Below are 20,132 nucleotides of genomic sequence, written 5' to 3' on the forward strand. Positions count from 1 at the left end.
ACATTTCTCATTATTAAAGCTTACATAAATTGCAGTGAGCCCATTGTGTTGCCTTTTTTAACTACATTTTTGGACCCTTTCCCTTTATTTTGTGAGGATAGTTTGAGAAGAGATGAGAAGCGTCAGTAAAGGAGAGAAGGGAGCACCTCAAGCCGAGACTCGAAACGCTGCAGCTCCAACACGGTTATCATTTGAGTGACTCAGGCCGGCTTCAATCAAAACCTTCCTGTCACTAAACAGCACATAGTTTCTCCATTTCAGCACAAATGAAACACTGATTTCGGGCCTCAGGACACCAGCAGTGATGGAATCAGCGGCTTTGAGATTGTGAGGACACCAGAGCACATGTGTCTGTATCTGCTCTCAGCCTCCAGCTGTGTCTCGCATGCAAAACCTCCTCTGTTCTGTTACGGTGGTTAAAATTAGAGCGTTTTCAAATCCAGCGAGACTTCCCATTCTCCTGTCTCTCTTCCCCAGAGCTTTCTCTCCGACTTTCACAGATCAAAGCTGGATTTTTTTTCTTTTTTGGTGGCTGTTGAGTCAGCAATCTAAATTAGAAATGAAAGCAGGCAGAGAAAAAAAGAGAGATGGAGATTTACAGGAAGAATTCCATCTTTTCAATTGAAGTTGTTCCATTATTTTTGCAGGCATTCCATAAAGAATTCTATTAAGAACCAGATCTTAAAATCTCTTTAATGGAACTTGATCATCTGCAATATCATTCAGAATAAAGGAAATTATCATAATTGCTCATGTCTTACACCTGGGCATGATAGATAGATAGAGAAGTGAGTTTTGGGGAGGTTGACCTACTTCTGATCCCAGCACTTCCCAATGCTCTCTCTTTCTCCAGATGGAAGAAGCAAACCCTCCATTGAACACATGCACACTGTGTGTAACCGTATCATTTCTGACTGCAGGTGCTACAACCGAGAGCCACTGGAGTGATTCAGCCACTTTCCAGCCAAAAGTATATTATGCATGCTCTCTCTCTAACTCTGTCTGTCTCTGATCCATTATTCATCCTCAGTGTGTTTGCATTTTTTCAGTACATACTCTGGCCTTTTCTTGTGGGAAGTGTTTTAGTCTCTGCAGTCTGATTCTAGTTTTCTGTTCCGTGAGATTCAAATTCTTCCCACCAGAAACACAAACTGCAAACAATTCATCATCTCAGTGAATCAACAGATACAGAGACAAGCATTCAAAACTGATTACTGGGAAATAACTCAGTCTTGCAACACAGGCTACTAAATTCTACAAATGAACCCATAAAGCTGGTTTTTAGACCATTGGGAGCAATTAAACATTTAATGGGTCTGAAAAATTGAAGTAGCAATGAGAAACATGTTACAAATTTGAATAAAACATGAGACATATTGTATATATATATATGTGTGTGGGCTTTTATGACTCAATCAAATCAAATCAAACTCAATTTCTGGAGGGTCAAAGCCCTGCAGAGTTTAGATCCAATGTTAATTTAACACACCTGATGCAACTAATCAAATCCTTCAGGCTTATTCAGAAACTACATGGTATGTGTGTTGAAGCAGGGTTGGAACAAAACTCTGCAGGGCCCCGGCCCTCCAGGAATTGAGTTTGACACCCCTGTCGTAGACCCATGAATGAGGTATTGTCGCCACCATCTTCTCTCGTCTAAAGGAAATTACGTAAATGTATGTTTCCAGCTGGTTGGCCAACACAGTTGCCAGGAAGAAACTGCTTTAACCAATGAGAAACCTTTAGGCATGTTCATTACTCCAACCTGCAGCAATAATAATTTAAAATTATTTTTCAATTAATGCAGTATTTCAGATTAAAATAGAGACTAGGCCTTTAAAGGGTTAGTTCAGCCAAAAATGAAAATTATGTCATTAATGACTCACCCTCATGTCGTTCCAAACCCGTAAGACCTCCGTTCATCTTCGGAACACAGTTTAAGATATTTTAGATTTAGTAAGAGAGCTTTCTGTCCCTCCATTGAGAATGTATGTACGGTATACTGTCCATGTCCAGAAAGGTAATAAAAACATCATCAAAAGTAGTCCATGTGACATCAGAGGGTCCGTTAGAATTTATTGAAGCATCGAAAATACATTTTGCACCAAAAATAACAAAAATTACGACTTTATTCATCATTTTCTTCTCTTCCGGGTCTGTTGTGAGCGCGTTCACAACACTGCAGTGACGCCGCTGACGTACGACGCTGTTGACGTGTTTTCTTTGTTATTGGGCGCACCAGAAAACACGTCAGCAGCGTCGTACGTCAACAGTCACAGCAGCAGCGTTCACGTATTTCTGTAAACTCAATATAAGACAAGCAATTTTGTTATAGCTTTAGTGTTTGAATGGAATCTTACAAGCATGTTGACTCTCTACATGCCAAACAAACAGCATCTGATCTCACATGGTTTCCAGAAACTCCTACGCTTCTCTTGGGCAGTTGGTGAAGGCGGGAAACACCGTCTGCTCCTATTTATAGGTCAGATTTACAACCTTAGATTCAATCAACTCTCCTATCAAACATACTACTCTCATTCATCAAGCAGTTAGATGAGAGATCACATGTAGGGCAGGATGTTATGGAAGGTGACTGATCACTTTCAGTTTCATTTGAATTTCCTGTGATTCAACAGTTTTACCATCCTCACACATTTTATGTGGCCTTAAAATGTTTCATTTGCTGAAAAAGGCCAGTGGATTTGCCCAGAGGACAAAGAGCAAGGTCAAATCACAGATTCTCCGTACAGGACATTACAGATGAATGTATCAAAGATCATCAGCGTGTTACTTGATGTCGTGTAGTTCAGTGCAAACATCCTGTCTAAACATTCTGTGCTTGTAGCATGACTTTGTAAAGCTGTTTTTCCCTAAACAACGTCGATCAAGACTTACAAATCTCAAGAAAATTATGCTTGGTTTAAGATCTAAGTATATATTTTTATTGGAAAGTAAGTGTTGTATTTATCTTTTCATAAGTAATTGTAATCAAGTTAAAATGCATTATAATAGATTGCAGATTCCTTGTAACGTCTTTAAATCTAAATATATAAATAAATAGTATTGTAATGTATTATACTGTAACTGTGGTTACAATTATTATACATTATTATATTTATACACCAGTGCATTATGAGGCGCATTATAAGGTATAATTAATGCATTAATATACTTTTATAATGTATTCTATATAAAGGCTTATATAGAAGATCGTGTACATGAATGCAATACAACTTTGTGTAAAAGCATAGATCAGTGGTTATAACCATAGACTGTATAAAAATAGGTTATAACCCGCTGTGCGCCACCTAGTGTCCAAATGCCAAATCCATCAAGTGTAAAATGATGTGAGATGCTGACCATGTACAGTAGGACACCGAAACCTTTTCGAGGTTTTAGACACAGATTAAGATCAGCAAATCTGATTCTACACATGAGGAACAAAACCAAAGCCGAAGCAACGCGGCCAGTTTAAAATGAGTAACGACTACTGTACTCCGTTCATACAAGTGCACTTTTACTCCCAATCGATGCACTGTACGACCACCCTTCAGTTCCAGGGGTGACTCATTTCAACACAGCCCCCCTAAAACCTAGACACTACAGTACACTCAGTGGAACATGTAATGCATCGTTTCCACGTGCTAAAACGTCTGCATGCCCCCTCAAAACACCGGGGGAGGCTGCACTTTCTGGATTTCCTGTTCTGTCTTTTCATAACTCTGCGTAAAACCACATTTCTCAGAATAAGTTTCCACCACTGACAGAGCAACATCTAGCTTTCACAAGACTTGATATGAACATTACATTAATTCAACTTCTTCTTCAAATACTGTAAGTAACGTTACATCTCAACGTTATTTAAATAATTACGTGTGTGTGGAATTCTTCTATTTCGCATTTTTGTCTAATTTAATACTTTTCTTAAATTAAAAATCCGCATAAAACGTTAAATTGAGAGATAAACATGCATTTAAGAACGTATTTTTCCTCATTTTTGGTTTAAATGAATATTTCGCGTCTAGTAGGCTACAAGTTAAACTCAATGGACAGCACTCGCTGATTAACGTTACCTCAAAATGTTAATTTCTTTTTTTAAAAAAGTGCAGCACTTACAATGAATTGATAAACCCATAAACGATTAAATACTCACTGTTTTAGTATCCACAAAAGGTAAACGATATGCGGGTTAGCATGGTTTTACAAACCCACTTCGGATACCTGTTACCTGTAAAAGTTACAGCTAACTTTACGACTTTGTTGCCACGACAACGCAACGTCAAAAACTAGGGTAGAAATAACGCCGAGTAAAAAATACATACGTTTTAAAAAGGAAATAATGTAAGTGCTTTTGTATTATACGCTTCACATTTTTTTATTTTGTATTATTAAAAAAATAGACCCAATTCACGATATTCCGGTTGCATAAACTGCTTAATGTAATTTTTTATTTTAACGTTTTTAAATAAGTTACAGAATGGTATACTGGTCTAATTTGAATAGAAAAGTAAGACAGACTGGTTAGCTACCTCTTGGTTTACTACTAGTTGGTCAAACTGGTTAACATAGTGGCTGTGTTTATGCAACTGGCCCCTTAACGCGAATTTTTACCCCTTTTCCAAAACATTGCTTCGATATTTATTTTATTGATTTATTTTAAGCAACAAATGCTGTCAGCTGAACTTGTATAGAAACTGGCAGCACTGGAACAGTCATAGACTAAACCTGTCTATATGAACTTCTTCACTTGTTGACATGATTTAAAAGATAAATGTCTCTAATATTTTCTTTTCACAGTGGAAACTCACTGACTTTCACCTCTACCCTGATGGGGAACCGAAAAGCACAGTAATAACCAAAATAATGAACAATGCATTTATTACAATTCTAGCATAACATCTCGGGAGCTGATGTGAGCAAATCTCTAAAATCTTTAAGAGCATATTTACCTAACAAACATCATGGAGAACACAACCCTATTGCACACAGATTTCCAGCGCTATCTCTTCACACCCATCTACAGTCTGGTCCTGTTTTTTGGATTGATTGGAAATCTCGGAGCTTTGTATTACTTCATCTTTAAAATCAAACAGAAGTCTCCTTCCAACATATACATCATCAACCTAGCGGTGGCCGACACGCTTTTCTTGTTCGCCTTGCCATTTCGTATCCACTACCACCTCAATGACAGCATATGGATATTCGGCGATGCCATGTGTCGCATCACCGGCACGATCTTCTTCGCCAACATCTACATCAGCATCAGCTTCATGACCTGCATCTGCGTGGACCGCTACATCGCCACCCTCCACCCTCACACCTACCTGCAGCTTCGCAACACCAATCTCACAGCTCTGGTGAGCACCGCCGTGTGGCTGGTCTCCGGGTCGGCCGTGTTGGCCTTCATGCTAACATGCCCACTATCAAGCAAAGGGAACATGTGCTTTGAAGGCTTCACTAAAGAGGAGTGGAGCGACTTGGCCCCGTACAGCATATGCAGTCTCATTTTTGGATCCCTTGTGCCCTCTGTGGTCATCCTGGTGTGCTACCCCATTGTGGCCCGTCGCATCGCCCGGATCAACAACTCCACCGCCCGCGGGGCACGGCGCATCATCTACGCCATCCTGGTCATCACAATTCTGTGTTTTCTCCCTTATCATGTCGTGCATCTAGCCTACCTCTTGTCTCGCTTGAGAGACATCAAAGAGGATGACGGGATTTACTTCCTCCGTAGGGTGACCATGGCTCTGGTCAGTCTAAACAGCCTCCTGGACCCGCTGTTGTACTACTTTGCTACGGGTCACTACAAATGGAGACTCAAAAGACTGAGGCTGAAGAAGAAAAAGGGTGTTTATTCCATTTCCAATGGCTTTTGATGACTTTGTTTCAGCTGAACTATTTTAGTTAAAAGGCGTAAAAGAAAGGCAAGACGGCACATAAAATTCATCTTTAATGCCAAAAAAAACCTGCAATACAGAAAAATGGACTCCAGTGTGGCTTGATGAGTTAGGTTTTTTTCCTCATATGATTGTATAACTAGAGCAAAATCAAATGAGAATGACTGTAATTTTTATTACATAAGAGCAAACCTATTCATAGACTGATAAACTGGCCAGTATTTGGCTTTTTTGTAATGATCTTGGTTCTGAATGTTCATGTAATTTTTTTTGTTTTAATTTTGTTTCTCATTTCTTATCAATGAATTATTGCATATACCGATGTCAGTATCATCCCTGCATTTTGTTTCAAATTCTGAACACTGACCACTTTATGTTGAATTTTTATCTAAAGCCAAGCAATAAATATATTTTCACAAATGACAGCCTTCTCGATCAATTTTACTAAAAAAAAAAAAATCTTTATTTTTTTTAACCAAAGACAAACAATCAGTGTCACCACAGTCACGAAGGCAGACCTTTCTTCAGTAACGTAGACAAGAAACTGCCCAATTCTTCATCCTGAGAGGGACAGAAATCATTTTAAAACACAATGAGAATCAGATTAAAATAGTACATTTCAAAACCTAAAATGTAAAATCTGAATATATCTATATATATATATAAAAGTTTTTTTCTTATGATCACCAAGGTTGCATTTATTTAATAAACAACAATGTATTTTTGGCTATTGCTACAAATATATCCCAGTGACTTAAGACTGGTTTTGTGGTCCAGGGTCACAAATACTGAAGAATGTGATTTAATGGTAATATGTCTATTTTGTCAGTTGTTGATACCAGTTTGTTTGGAAACATAAGTGCAAAAAGTTTCCCTTGTGGGCTGTGATATACTGTGAATTCCACTAGACCAACTACGAGGCAAAAAAAACAAGTGAAGTTTTCCACATACACAAACCCAAAAAAGAAACTAAAAAGAGTGAACACAATATAATCCACATTAAATGATGAAGAATTAGTTCATCACATGTTTGTTCACCTGATAGCTCCATGAGAGCAGAATGACTTTGAGGTTGGGCTCCTCGGCTGAGGACGTCACTTTAATAACGATGGATTCCACGATGACGGTGCCGTCTGGGACGTGCTGGATGCTGTAACTTTTCAACACACTGTAAGAGAGAACGAAAAACAGACTTGATCTCTCATGAGACCTTTATGAATGCACGAACCACATACAGAACCTCATATTTGCCCATAAGGACTGCCATTTACACTGTGGCTTGAGAGGTAGAAGTGTTTACCGAGGGGCGAACGTTTGGGTGAAATGACTCAGCTGCATGCAATGTACCAAAATGACTAAAGAACCATTATCCATGAAACATTTAGAAGCCAAATGGCTTTTAAGCTGACAAATTACAGAACAGTTTGAGTGGATTCTTTAGCTTAAAAAAATTAAAAAAAAAATGTATATATAAGAATTCATTTAAATTTATTACGGCAAAATTTTATCATGAGTATTTAATTACACTTTGTCATATGAACAACCAGTCAGTAAACAGATCGATGCAAGTCTCCAAAAACCTAAAATAATTCCCAGTTTGATTTGCATCTGATTTTCCTGATAAAATGACTCATAAGCCAGTAATGAAAACGATTCACTGACTAAGTGATTTGCATTCAAACTACAAGTCTGAGGCTGTTTTGTCAGTCTTTTTCATTTAAAAAAACTGGTTCATACGAGTCATTTGTTCATCAAATCAGACATGTTCATAGTTCACTTCAATCTGTCAACATAAAATCTGATGGATGCATGCACACAAAGTTTGTTTTTTAAGTTTACCCTGACTTTCCTTAAAGCTATCATTTGCTGTGGTGTTTTGAGCCCCGTCTCCTTGAATCTTTGCTCTTTCATTTTCAAGTCACATCACAAATGACTGATCAGTGATACCCTCTGAAGTAAAAACTGCTTAAGATATCTCACCTAACTGTTAAGTGTTAAATCAGAGAGTAACACATCCCACATGCGCTGTGGACTTGGAAAAACATGACCTTCAAGCTTCAATTAATCTGAAGGTTTGAAAATTTCTCATTAGGTTCTGTAGTGTACATTCCAGTGTTATTTTAGAATTATTTATATAATACTCATACAGTTTGGTGTTTCAGCCTTAATTAGGTTTAACTTATTTTTTTCTAATATTTCATACCTAATCCAATATTTATATTTTACTTTATTTCAAGTAACAAAAGGTTTTGAATAGTTTAGTTGAACCTGTTACATGAAGGTGAGGGGGGAATGATTAACTGTGTTAATTCAGTAATAGAACAGTGTGTGTGTGTGTGTGTGTGGTATAGCTGGCTGACCTCTTGAGGTGTGTGTAGATGCGGCCGAGTGTGTCGGTGTCGCTGTGGGGGTCGTGGAGCTGCACACGGCAGGTGAAGCGCAGCTGGTGTTCACTGAGGCCCAGCTCTTTGAGAGCCTGTTCTGGAGAAACCAGCCGCAGACTCTACACAGACACACATATTCAGAAAACAACGTCTGAAACCTTATATTAGTCAAACAGATGATGAAATCGAACCTAAAGAGCCATGATGACTTACATTGTCCTTCATAATTAACGTCCCATGCATGGTGCGAGGTCTTTTAGCATCAGGCAATGGACCTGCGAGAAAGTTTCAGAACAAATCCTGTTATTTATTCAAATATGGCATAACACTGATGATAAACAATGAATTAAAAAAAAAAAAAAAGATTTTGCACTACGTTTTCTTTAAAAATACAAAAAATGGACATTATAATAGTAGTAGTAGTAATGTGACACTTCTAATTTAATAAAAGCGCTTACATTAATGCTTCAGTTAACACTTGTTATACTTAGTTCAGTTATAGGGTTAGGGTTAGAAAAGAATAAACTCAGTCTACAAAATGAAAAGCAAAAGTTGCAAGACCAATATAACCACGTGACAAAAATTCATGATGTCATTTCTGTAAAGAGGTCAAATAAAGCAGTCAGTGGTGTATGTGTCAATCAACACCTCCGAGAGCCATCTCTCTCTTCAGCAGGTTGAGCGAGATGTCCACAGGGACGCTGGGGTTCGTCACGACGGTCGTCGTCTCTCCGTTGGCCGGCATATAGCAGCTGATACCTGCATGAGGTGAAACATCAGCACAGAGAGAACATCTAACAAACACTCTGAAGTACACTATTAAAGTATCCTGTATTGTATTTTTTACCCTCTAAAGTTCCCAAGAGTAAATCACAGAACTGGAATTTAGCAACAGCAATGCACGCTGTACAGTCTAAAGTTTTATTGTATTTTGAGAAGTTGTAGACTTACTAAACTCTTGCTCGATCTTGTCTTTGAGGAACTCCATTTTCTTGGCCTCTCCGTGCACCAGCAGCATGTTCCTGGGTTCTGCCATGCGGATCAACTGCATGATGCCCTTGGCGTCAGCGTGAGCGCTGAAGGACATGTACTCCACCTGTAGCTTCACATCCAACTAAACACACACACACACACACACACACCATATACAAGTGTGCTGGCCAAGTGTGGAATTACTATGTGAAATATTACTACAATTTAAAAAAACTTGTTCTACTTGAATATATTTTTAAATGTGATTCTAATAATGCGATCATTATTTTAAATTATTATTAAAATATATTAAAATAGAAAACAGTTCTTTTAATTTAAAGAAATATTTCACAATACTCTTTTTATTGTATATTTAATGTAAAAAAAGTCCTTGGTTAGCATTTTTGGACTTCTTTTAAAACATATACATATATATATATATTCCATTTAATTAAATTAATTAAAAGTGAATATTTATATACATATATATATATATTCCATTTAATTAAATTAATTAAAAGTGAATATTTAAATTTTTTACTGTTATTGTATGATAAAAATTCAGACATGAATTCTAGAGGTTTGACATAAGAATCAATCTCAGGTGTGGTTAAAGAAGGTTCTCTAATGCATGCCCTCTAGTGAAGCTTAATTAAAACCGTTGTTTGCAGTGCCAGTAATTACCGTTGCTCTTCCCTCCATCTCCAGTTTTTTCTGTCCATTCAAGATCTTGTGTCCCACAGTGCCTTGCACACAGTACCCAGGCATGATCAACTAAGAAATAAATATATTAAACTCAATAAATATGTCCTCTATTTCGATTAACAACTATGAGTCAGTATGAGCTTTGAATGAGTTGAAGTGGTAACTTAATAATCTGCTATTTCATAAAGAGTCTTACCATGTTCTTTTCATTGCCGGCCCATTTCTTGAATATCTGTAAAGACTGGCCAGCGTGCAACATTCCAGGGGTGGCAAACACAACCTGATGGAACAGATGGCAAAGCCTCTGCTTTTACATAATATCATGCACTTGTTTGATTCACTTCTCAACAGTCCATCAATTCTTGTTGAATGCTTTAACAGCAGAAATGGCTCCAAACTTCAGTTAGTTCTAACTAGGAATCAGAGTCATTCGCAAAAAGAATCAGTTCTTGAGAATCAAGAGTCAAACCACACTGTAAACCTTTTGATTCTGATCACCAAAAAGATTCACTACTTATTCTGTGATAGAAGTAACATCCTATTAGTGGAGGATCATTTTAAATATACAAATTTTAAACTAACATAAATTAATAATAATAATAAATTAATAATAAAATAAAAAATAAATTTAATTTGTTTTATGAAAATGAGAAAAAAAAGGATTTAAAGAAACACGATTCAAAAATGCCATGTTTGATATTCTAAAAGGCTTCAACTTGTATTAAATAATCATCATCATCACCGTAATCATTGTGCATAAAATAATAGCAATAATTACAATAACAATGATCATTTTACAGTCAAAAAATCCATGAATAGTACATCATTTATCCAGTTTAACAGTTTCATTAATATTCATTTTAAAACATTAATTAATAATCTGTTTTTTTTACAAGTATCATCTAATAATAATGTAAAACATAATTATTAAATATTTTGCATAATAATATAAATAATTTAACAATAAAAAATCCATGAATAATCTTGCCGATTATAATCAGAAATAAGATTTACATTTTCATTAATATAATTTTTTGAATACAACTTAATATTCCAGAATGTTTCTACATATTATTTAATAATAAAAATATATAAAAATACTGAAATATCTCTGTGGACTAACAGAGTATATCAATTATGAATTATACGCATTTCTTCATAGTGGTCTTACCATTGGTCCGGGGTTATCAGCATATGAGCGATCAAAAGCTTTGATGTGCTTGAACTCAAACATGTTTCTTTGTACGAAGGTCTTGCGGATCTTCTGATTGGTCCAGGTGATGAAGAGCTTGTAGTAGTGATTGGCTTTCTCAGTCAGTCCGGTGGAGAAGTAAATGGGGGCTTTCAGATTCATTCTCTCCCTGTTAAAATGAAGAGCCAGCAATTACACACCATTCTGTGCCAATATAGAGTTTGGGAGTGTCGTAACAGAATTTGTAATATTAAACATATTAACGAAGGTAAAAATGAACAGGTGAGCAGCTGCAATCCTAGGCCAGTGAACAACTGTACAAGCTCACCAGAATGTTTCCAACAGAATACAGAGCTCCTGTGCTCTTCCCAGAGCAAAGACTGGAATCAAGACCTACGACAGAGACACCAAGATGAGCAGAACATGCACATCTGAGAGCATACTACTGAACGGACATTTAAAAAAAGAATAGTTACGGTTTTAACATCTGATGGATGAGCTGATATATTAATGCGCCTTAATTACCTTCCCTCCTCTTTCTACTGTTTCATGAACCTTCTTCAGGAAATCTCTTTCCCTGCAGCGTTTGGAGTCTCTGATCGTGGTGGCGTACGTGGACTCTGATATCAGAATATCTGGCCGGCATTTGTCAATCCAAGCAGCTCTGAGTAAATAAAGTCAGAGAAATTAAACCTGACTCAATTTAACCTAAATATAAAAACCTGAAACGTACATAAAATGTGTGACCAAAACAGGAGGATTTACTCACCCCAAATGTCTGTCTGGTGTCATGTTGTAATCACCCTACACAAATAGATTTAGATGTAAATTATGTCAACAACCGGAACAACGTAAAATCGGAGTATGTAATGAGCCATGTGACACTCACTGTATAGACGACAGACTCCGAGCCGACTTTGATTTGAAACATGGCGGCTCCCAGCACATGACCTGCATAGTACGCTTTGATCTCCAGCTCTTCGTCTACCTAATTAAAAAAATAAAAATAAAATAAACAAGTCAGATAAAATGTAAAAAAAAATAAAATAAAAAAAAAAATCATTAGCAATATTAACACATTCATTTGATGCTTTTGAAGTTTTGTTTAGTTTAAAGTGAAGAGGAAAATTTACAACATAAAAAAATTAATTAAAATATTTAAAAATATTCTACATTTAAACAAAAAATGATTACATTTAAAAAGTAATTATTTTATCACAATAAAGAAAAATAGGATTTAAAGAAATAAGATTTCAAAATTTCGTGTTTAATGCTAAAAGGTTCCTACATGAGTAATTTAATAATAATAATAATTGAACAATACAAAATCCTTGAATAGTATTTCAATTATCAGATTTAAAGAAATAAGATTTTGTAATATTTATTTTGAATATTAATTAATATTCTAAAAGGTTTCTACTTGTGGAATTTAATAATAAATAACAAAAGATAATAAGAAGAATTTAACAAAAATTTCATGAATAACTGCATATAGACATAGGTAGTTAAAAAAAAACTAAAAGTAGAGACAATTGTCAAAAAAAAAAAAAAAATACAGTAGCAGCAAAAACATTCATTTGATGCTTACATATTGTTTTAATGTAAACCTTTTCAATAATGAAAATGTACAATAACAAAATTCTTAAAAGTCATTAAGAACTTAATGATTACTAAAATTAATTAAATGAATGAATTTACTATTTTTTTATTTGATTTATAACAATAAATAACATGAATTGATTTCAAATTCACTTTTGACCTGAACTGTTTGGTGGAGGTTGAGTGGCACGACTTTCTTCATGCAGTCTTTGATCATCTGTGAAGTGAAGAAGTTGGTCTCTCCCTTTTTGTCTACTGTGATCTTTCTGAAGTCCTCCAGCAGGATGGGGCAGATGGCTTTGGTGGGGTGGGTCATGTAGATGGGCCCGTCGTAACCCACCATCTCGCTCATGTAGGGAAGAGCACCGCAGTGATCCAGATGGAAATGACTGAGAGGAACAGAAAGAGGGGAAACCTCATAATGGAGAACGGAAAAACGTACATGACAGTCACACATCAAACATAAACTAACCTTATAATGACACAGTCCAGGAACTCAGTGAGGCGACCGTTTTGTGTAACGTAACTAAAATCTGGAAAACGTCTCTGAAATCAAGCAGACAGTTAAGCACACAAGTGAAATTGTAGATTACAGAATAATACTCCAAACACACACAAGTGGACACAGCATGAACTGTTGTAACCCACATCATCGTTGTAGCCCATATGCATCCCGCAGTCAAGCATAATGTTTTTGCCTCCGATGGAGACCAAAATACAGCTGCGGCCAACATCCTGCCCAGCCCCTGCAAAACAACAGATTCACACATTTAGAAGAACATTAACCTTTTATGATATCATAAACATATACATATATATATATATACATATATATAGAAATTACATTAATTTTATTATATGTCAAATAATATTATAAGAATTACAGACTTTAGGAGACATATAGGCATACACAAATTAAAATTAACTTTTATTTTTTGTTTACATTTTTAAATTAAAAAATTAACTCATCTGCTAATATCGTTGATTCTTGCACAATACTGTCGGATTTGTTATGCATCATATATTTGCTAATGGCTCATTTGTAAACTTTTTAAATACGTGTTATCTATAAAATTAGGCAAACCTCTTACCTAAAGGCGTAACTTTGATATCAGGCATCTTGACAGCTTTGAAAAACTCAGAAATGAACGTTTTATGTTTACAGGAGGCTGGCGGCCAAACTCTAACTATAGATTAGCTGGATATGAACACTTGATGAGTGCATGTCGGTCGGCTTGCGCACTAGCCAGGGATGTAGACCAACTGTAAAGAATGTAAACGTGATTAAATAGTAGATCATTCAGAAACAGGTTAGCACGTGAGCTAAACAACGCACAGAAGAAGAGAGTAGCAAATCGATGTGGGCGTGGCTTAGTGGCCGATACGTTGTCTATCGTTTCTAAATTATAATTTTCTTATTTAAAATCGTCACTGTGCGTTTTAATTTTATGGATATTAAAGCCATTTATTACTTTTATACAGGAGTAAATTACAATCAAGTCCGCTACTGAAGCAGACTAATAAATCCATGTCACGTGGTCTCTGTTACTTTTCACAGCGCTGTTAATGTGGACCAATCATACTCGTTTGTGATTTCTGGACAATAATTTTTAAAAATCGTTTTAACTCAAATTGTTTAGATTCCCTTGTCAGGTACAAATGTGTGGAGTTAATGTATTAAAAAGATTATGTCTTGTCAGTTTATAAATGTCTCAAAAAAAGCAAACAGCTTTTTCTGAGCCCTCGAGCGCCCCCGCCTGGAAGAGTACTTTGTAATGACGCATTTGTAATGACGCATTTTGTGTGTCATGTGACATGAACAACATGATTTAATTGGTCTAATGTTGCTTACGTTACTTGAGCAACAAAAAAATCCAAGAAAAAATAAACAAAAAAAAAAAAAATCAACAACATTGTTTTGTATATAAGAATTCCTCAACAAATTCAATTTCGTGTTTAGTTAAATTGAAGAGAACAGACATGGCAGATACATTCAGTCTTCAAAGGGTTTTGGAAACATTCAGATCAAGTCTGAGTGAGAAAAAGGAGGTTTACATTAAATACTATATAGCAACAGGATGGCAAGAGCTGGTCGCGTGAGTACGTTTTATTACAGTTTCACATTAAGATCTGGGGATATTTTTAAAAGTGTTGCCACAACTCGTGAAATATTAAGTTTTTTATTTTATATTTAATTTTATAATAATTACAGGACCTGGACAATTAATGGAAATTTATATTGTTCATTTAAAAGTTTCTAATGCTCAGCTGTAAAAGTATCTGCATCTTGTAAATTACAAGTATCTGTAAAATTAATGAAAGAATTCACTGGACAAAAAAAAAAAAAAACAAAAAAAACAAAATTATATATTTAGAAAAGCTGGTACATGTATATACATTTATATATTTATATTCTTATATTTTTATATTATATATAAATATATTAAAAATATAAACATAACAACTCTTCTTAAATATATACATGTTGTGTGTATATTTATATATACATAATAAATATACACAGTACCTGGACATTATGTATGGAAAACTTTTATTTTCATGTGAAAGTTTCTAATATTTGAGCGCCCTAAAAATATATATATATCTATATATATATATTCTATATTGTAAAATATATATATAAGATATCACTGGACAATATATAATATATATATATAGGAATACTGTTTAAATATAAAGACAACAAGCAATTTAAATAAATGTAATAATCAAAATCCCTCTTTTTTTACTATCAGCTTCATGAACAGTTTGGGGAACGTGTTTTCCTTCATCTCCAAGGACGTGGTCAGTAAAATCCAGATCCTAGAGAACTTCCTTTCAGGAGAAAACGGATCCCATTATGTCACCATCCAGTCCATGGTGAAGTATGAGCTGGAGAATGAGCTGGTGGACCTCACCAAAAGAGGCAGCCACCCGGAATCCGGCTGCCGCACTCTTCTGAGGCTCCATCGGGCTCTGCGCTGGCTGGAGCTGTTCCTGGAGAGACTGAGAACCAGCACCGAGGACAGCAAGACCTCCGTCATGTGTTCGGACGCCTATAACGAGTCTCTGGCTCAGCACCACCCCTGGCTCATCCGGAAAGCCGTCGGCGTGGCGTTCTGTGCCATTCCGGGGCGTGACACATTCTTTGATGTGATGCATGCGGGTGATCACACGCAGGTGGTTGCTCTGTTGGGAGAGTCTCTGCCTCTCATCGCTGAAGTGTACCAGATCACAGAAGACTTGTATGCGAAGAACAACCTCCTGGAGTTACCTTAGAGGGAGGACTGATATGTATTTCACTCTTACACTAATTAATACATAGTCCTTGTGGCACATACTCACTTATTTACTACAAACATCGACTTGTTTGAATGTCTGCCTGTTTAAAAACCAAAGGGACATGCAATATGCAGATTTAATGCACATTTTAATGCATGGTTCTGCTCATTTAAGCTATCAACTACAAGTGGGCATTAAATGCTGGATGTATTTTAATATATTTAAGCTTAGGGAACGATATAAAGCCATGTAAAAGCACAGGATGAGCATGAAATATATTGTGTGTTTGAATATATAGGTCTTTTTGTCCTTGAGTGTTAATTATTTTATTGGAAATCCTTTTACTTGAATTCCTGTCGGATGTGTGTCACACATCTGCAGCTTTGCTGAAACTACAAAGGGGGAAATTTAGTCGTAAATGTATAAATGAAGAATATGTAATGCAATAATTAAAAATAATGTTGAGAATTCTATGTTCGTCATGGTTATTCTCATATTATATCTAAAATTAAAAGAATACTGCACATTGATTTTCAAGCTTTGTCTTAGGATGATGACATTTACTTCTTTCAATATTTATCAATTTCATTTACAGTTTGACAAACAGCACACTTCTTAGAAAGCAATATAACAGTAATTAGTTATATTCAGTGTATATTGTTAGTTATTATTCTCGATGACTTCATCCAAAGTGACTTTTCTGAGCCTTAAATTTCTTTTAAGGCGTTTAGGAAATGTAAATATATCATAATAGTAAATGTCTCACATGAATGCATGAGTGATGATATAAATTAACATTAATTCTGACCGTTATAAATTATATCATTATATTTTACCACAAATAAGAAAAATAACCCAATAAATTATGGATTTTTGTAAGCACTGTTTAGTAGTTTGACCCACATTTTATATTCATCTACGGTTTTTTTTTTTACATTTCATAATAATGTGTGAATATAATTCGGCATCACTGATACCGGACGTTGTCGCGTTTATGACGCTCATTATAGCACTTCCGCTTCTGAAGCGTTGCTAAGGAGACGCCAGCGCGTCGGCAAAACTCTCGAGTGAAAAATGTCTGCTTACTTTGTCTCTTGTAAAACGACTGAAAGAAGCAAAACAGGCTAAAAGGTACGACACTTTTACCGTATTACGATTAATTACTGAATATTTTATCAACGTAAACTTATAAATAGAACCGTAAATTTGAAGTTTTTGTAACGTATAAGCTTATTTATTTGGTAAATTAAGACGGATGCATGCAAGTCTAATGTAACTAACGTTATACTGAAGGCTATCTATCTATCTATCTATCTATCTATCTATCTATCTATCTATCTATCTATCTGTCTGTCTGTCTGTCTGTCTGTCTGTCTATCTATCTATCTATCTGTCTGTCTGTCTATCTATCTATCTATCTATCTATCTATCTATCTATCTATCTATCTATCTATCTATCTATCTATCTATCTATCTATCTATCTATCTATCTATCTATCTATCTATCAAGTGATCATCTATCTATCTATCTACAGTATCTATCAAGTGATCATCTGTCTATCTATCTATCGAGTGATCATCTATCTATCTATTTATCTATCTATCTATCTATCTATCTATCTATCTATCTATCTATCAAGTGATCATCTATCTATCTATCTATCTATCAAGTGATCATCTGTCTATCTATCTGATCAGAATTCAATGTCTGCTGGAGGAAGGATGCATGTGACCAGGCCCAAGTCGTCTAAGGGACGCAGCAGACCCATGATGTCTCCCACTTTGAGTGTGGATTCACCTTCCCAGTCCTCGTCTCTTTCACCCCAACCTCCAGCCCCCAAGGCAAACGACAGGTTAAACCAAAGCCTTCGATCCCGAGCCATTCTGAGACCTAGAACAGATATACTGACTGAAATCTTTGACAGACCCCCCGATGAGCCCGTCTCACTCAACAAATACAGGGTTCTCCCTTCCATAGAGAAAAAAACAGGTATGGACCGGACGTTCGGTCAAGGTGACAGCAGCTCTGGGATATGTCAACACACTTCACATGTGCACACAAAGGCCTGTCCAGACGTGACGTCAGGAAGTGAGACGGGTCGAACTCCTCCAGAGGAATCAGGCCTGCTGCTGGCTATCAGAACGCCATGCGGTCAGAGGTTAAAGTGCCATTTCAGGCCAACTGACCAGCTCCATGCAGTGCTTACGGCCGCAGAGGCTGAATTCGGGGAGAGCTTTGACAAGTGTATGATTGAGACTATGGATGTGCCACGCAGGACTTTTACAAACCTTACAATGACCTTGGCTCAGTGTGGCGTCCTGAACAAATCGGTTTTATGCATTTCCCAAGATGACAGCAACATGGATTTAACCTGAAACTCTAATGTAGCTCAACTTTTTATGGACACTGGATAATACAAAGATAAACATTTAGATTTTCTGTCCGATTAACATTTCAAATTATGATTCAAATTCCTCATGATTAGATACATGATTTAACATGGAACAGCAAGATTATTTTTTATGGTAAAATGTTTAGTCATCCCATATATATATATATATATATATATATATATATACACACACACACACACACACACACAGAAATTAAGCATTCATCACTTGATCACCAATGAATGCTCTGCAGTGAATGGGTGCCGTCAGAATGAGAGTCTAAACAGCTGATAAAAACATCACAATAATCCAGTAATCAACACATAACTCCTTTACAAAATACCGGTCCATAATCCATAATAACGCTTCCTCTCTCCCGTCCTCTTACATCAAAATCCACCAAGACATTAATTAATGGAATGGATTCGTGGAATTACTTGTGAGTTATTGTGATGTTGTTTGGATTCAGAGGATTCATTGGTAAGCAAGTGATCCAAATCTGTTCTGAAGAAAAAACAAACTCATCTACATCTTGGAGGATGAATCAGTTTTTAGCAAATTTTACTTTTTGAGTCAACTTTTACCATAAGGTCAAACTAATGTTGCCTAACAAAACAAAAAATTAAGATCACTAAAAAAAAAAAAATCTGTCAAGAATCAGTTTGGGTCATAAACAATAGGAAGAATTAGACATTACAGACATCTAAATAAAATATATTATACTGTATTATATATAAAAATGTTTTACATTTGGCTTAAAGAAAGTGAAACTTATATCCAGGGCCATTAAATCTTTTTTTTTTTTTTTAAATATAATTACACAGTTTTCTTACAAATTTTGCTTTCCACAAATTAAAACTGATATCAGAATGCAAAAAAAGTTTCTTCCGTTTATGACTTTTTTTTTTTTTTTTGTCTTTAGACTCAAGACTGCATGTCAGATTTAAATATATAAATACATGCTAGGAGTATGACACTTGTTGCATTTAATTCTTGCAAAGAAGTAAAAAATGATTTGATGATCCAACTTGTATTTTTATTATTATAAGAATATATAAGGAAACAACTATAAAACCCTAAATGCAGCAAATGTACAAAAAAAGGAAACTGAAATGCTGCAGCTAAATGCAATCGCAAATGGGTTTCAGTCAAACAAGATGCATTAAGCTGCAAAAATGTAAACTAAAATAATTTTGCATTTCACAAACAGTAGAGCAGCCATTCTTAACAATATAGCTACAATACAACAATATCACTCTTCAGTAGCTCTTTATACTTTGTAAAAGTGCTGCATTTCCTGCAACAGAAAAGAACATGCGAGCAAATGTTCAAATAATTCACAGTTCAACTAAAACTCAAAACTAATATTTGGTCTTTCTGAACAGAACAAAACTAAACTCTTCTTCAAAAAGCTTAAATGCTTTTTGCAGTTCAAGTACAATGGCATTGCTATATATCAAAATAATACTCTATTGTGATTTTCACAATCTCATTATAAAATTATTCTAAAGTGCTTGAGGAATGTTAGTGTTTTGAGTTGGTCTTAAAAGACTGTGTCATTTGTGCACCTTATTATTTTGCACCAATCTGTAGGCAAGTAAACCCATATTTATCATAGATTCTCTTACTGACTGAATCTGTTCAGATACTGTGATGGAATAAATATTGAAGTCTGTTATGATTCTATTCACACGTAAGACCAAAAAA

General features: G+C 35.6%; 4 protein-coding genes across 4 annotated transcripts; 3 read left to right on the forward strand and 1 right to left on the reverse strand.

Annotated features, from left to right (window-relative positions):
* Window positions 1–3,700: 3,700 nt before the first annotated feature.
* Window positions 3,701–6,379, forward strand: LOC109048203 (lysophosphatidic acid receptor 4-like). The gene is made up of 2 exons (XM_042756211.1): window positions 3,701–3,834; window positions 4,798–6,379. The coding sequence occupies exon 2, from the start codon at window positions 4,962–4,964 to the stop codon at window positions 5,874–5,876; it is 915 nt and encodes a 304-aa protein (XP_042612145.1). The 5' UTR covers window positions 3,701–3,834; window positions 4,798–4,961; the 3' UTR covers window positions 5,877–6,379.
* On the reverse strand, window positions 5,933–14,114 carry LOC109048222 (integrator complex subunit 11). Its single transcript, XM_042756210.1, has 17 exons — window positions 13,841–14,114; window positions 13,398–13,495; window positions 13,222–13,295; window positions 12,910–13,138; window positions 12,040–12,138; window positions 11,920–11,954; window positions 11,676–11,814; window positions 11,479–11,543; window positions 11,130–11,319; window positions 10,155–10,238; window positions 9,938–10,027; window positions 9,233–9,395; window positions 8,930–9,040; window positions 8,495–8,556; window positions 8,258–8,400; window positions 6,936–7,065; window positions 5,933–6,458 (listed from the first exon to the last, which is right to left on the reverse strand). The coding sequence occupies exons 1-17, from the start codon at window positions 13,866–13,868 to the stop codon at window positions 6,402–6,404; spliced, it is 1,797 nt and encodes a 598-aa protein (XP_042612144.1). The 5' UTR covers window positions 13,869–14,114; the 3' UTR covers window positions 5,933–6,401.
* A 566-nt stretch (window positions 14,115–14,680) lies between these two features.
* LOC109048214 (ceramide-1-phosphate transfer protein) lies at window positions 14,681–16,499 on the forward strand. The gene is made up of 2 exons (XM_042756222.1): window positions 14,681–14,845; window positions 15,506–16,499. The coding sequence occupies exons 1-2, from the start codon at window positions 14,730–14,732 to the stop codon at window positions 16,026–16,028; spliced, it is 639 nt and encodes a 212-aa protein (XP_042612156.1). The 5' UTR covers window positions 14,681–14,729; the 3' UTR covers window positions 16,029–16,499.
* Window positions 16,500–16,961: 462 nt separating this feature from the next.
* LOC109048468 (UBX domain-containing protein 10) lies at window positions 16,962–18,433 on the forward strand. The gene is made up of 2 exons (XM_042756221.1): window positions 16,962–17,162; window positions 17,730–18,433. The coding sequence occupies exon 2, from the start codon at window positions 17,736–17,738 to the stop codon at window positions 18,405–18,407; it is 672 nt and encodes a 223-aa protein (XP_042612155.1). The 5' UTR covers window positions 16,962–17,162; window positions 17,730–17,735; the 3' UTR covers window positions 18,408–18,433.
* Window positions 18,434–20,132: the final 1,699 nt, after the last annotated feature.

The sequence above is a fragment of the Cyprinus carpio genome, unplaced genomic scaffold (genome assembly GCF_018340385.1).
Source record: "Cyprinus carpio isolate SPL01 unplaced genomic scaffold, ASM1834038v1 S000006815, whole genome shotgun sequence".
NCBI classification, from domain to species: Eukaryota; Metazoa; Chordata; class Actinopteri; order Cypriniformes; family Cyprinidae; genus Cyprinus; species Cyprinus carpio.

Bases quoted from the DNA above. Each gene is read 5' to 3' on its own strand.
- LOC109048214 (XM_042756222.1), top strand. From the start codon at position 14,730: ATGGCAGATACATTCAGTCTTCAAAGGGTTTTGGAAACATTCAGATCA. The intron at 14,846-15,505 runs GTGAGTACGTTT...TTTTACTATCAG, and splicing joins GGATGGCAAGAGCTGGTCGC to CTTCATGAACAGTTTGGGGA.
- LOC109048468 (XM_042756221.1), top strand. From the start codon at position 17,736: ATGTCTGCTGGAGGAAGGATGCATGTGACCAGGCCCAAGTCGTCTAAG.
- LOC109048222 (XM_042756210.1), bottom strand. From the start codon at position 13,868: ATGCCTGATATCAAAGTTACGCCTTTAG. The intron at 8,401-8,494 runs GTAAGTCATCAT...GTGTCTGTGTAG, and splicing joins CGTTAATTATGAAGGACAAT to AGTCTGCGGCTGGTTTCTCC. The intron at 7,066-8,257 runs GTCAGCCAGCTA...TCTCTCTTACAG, and splicing joins ATCTACACACACCTCAAGAG to TGTGTTGAAAAGTTACAGCA.
- LOC109048203 (XM_042756211.1), top strand. From the start codon at position 4,962: ATGGAGAACACAACCCTATTGCACACAGATTTCCAGCGCTATCTCTTC.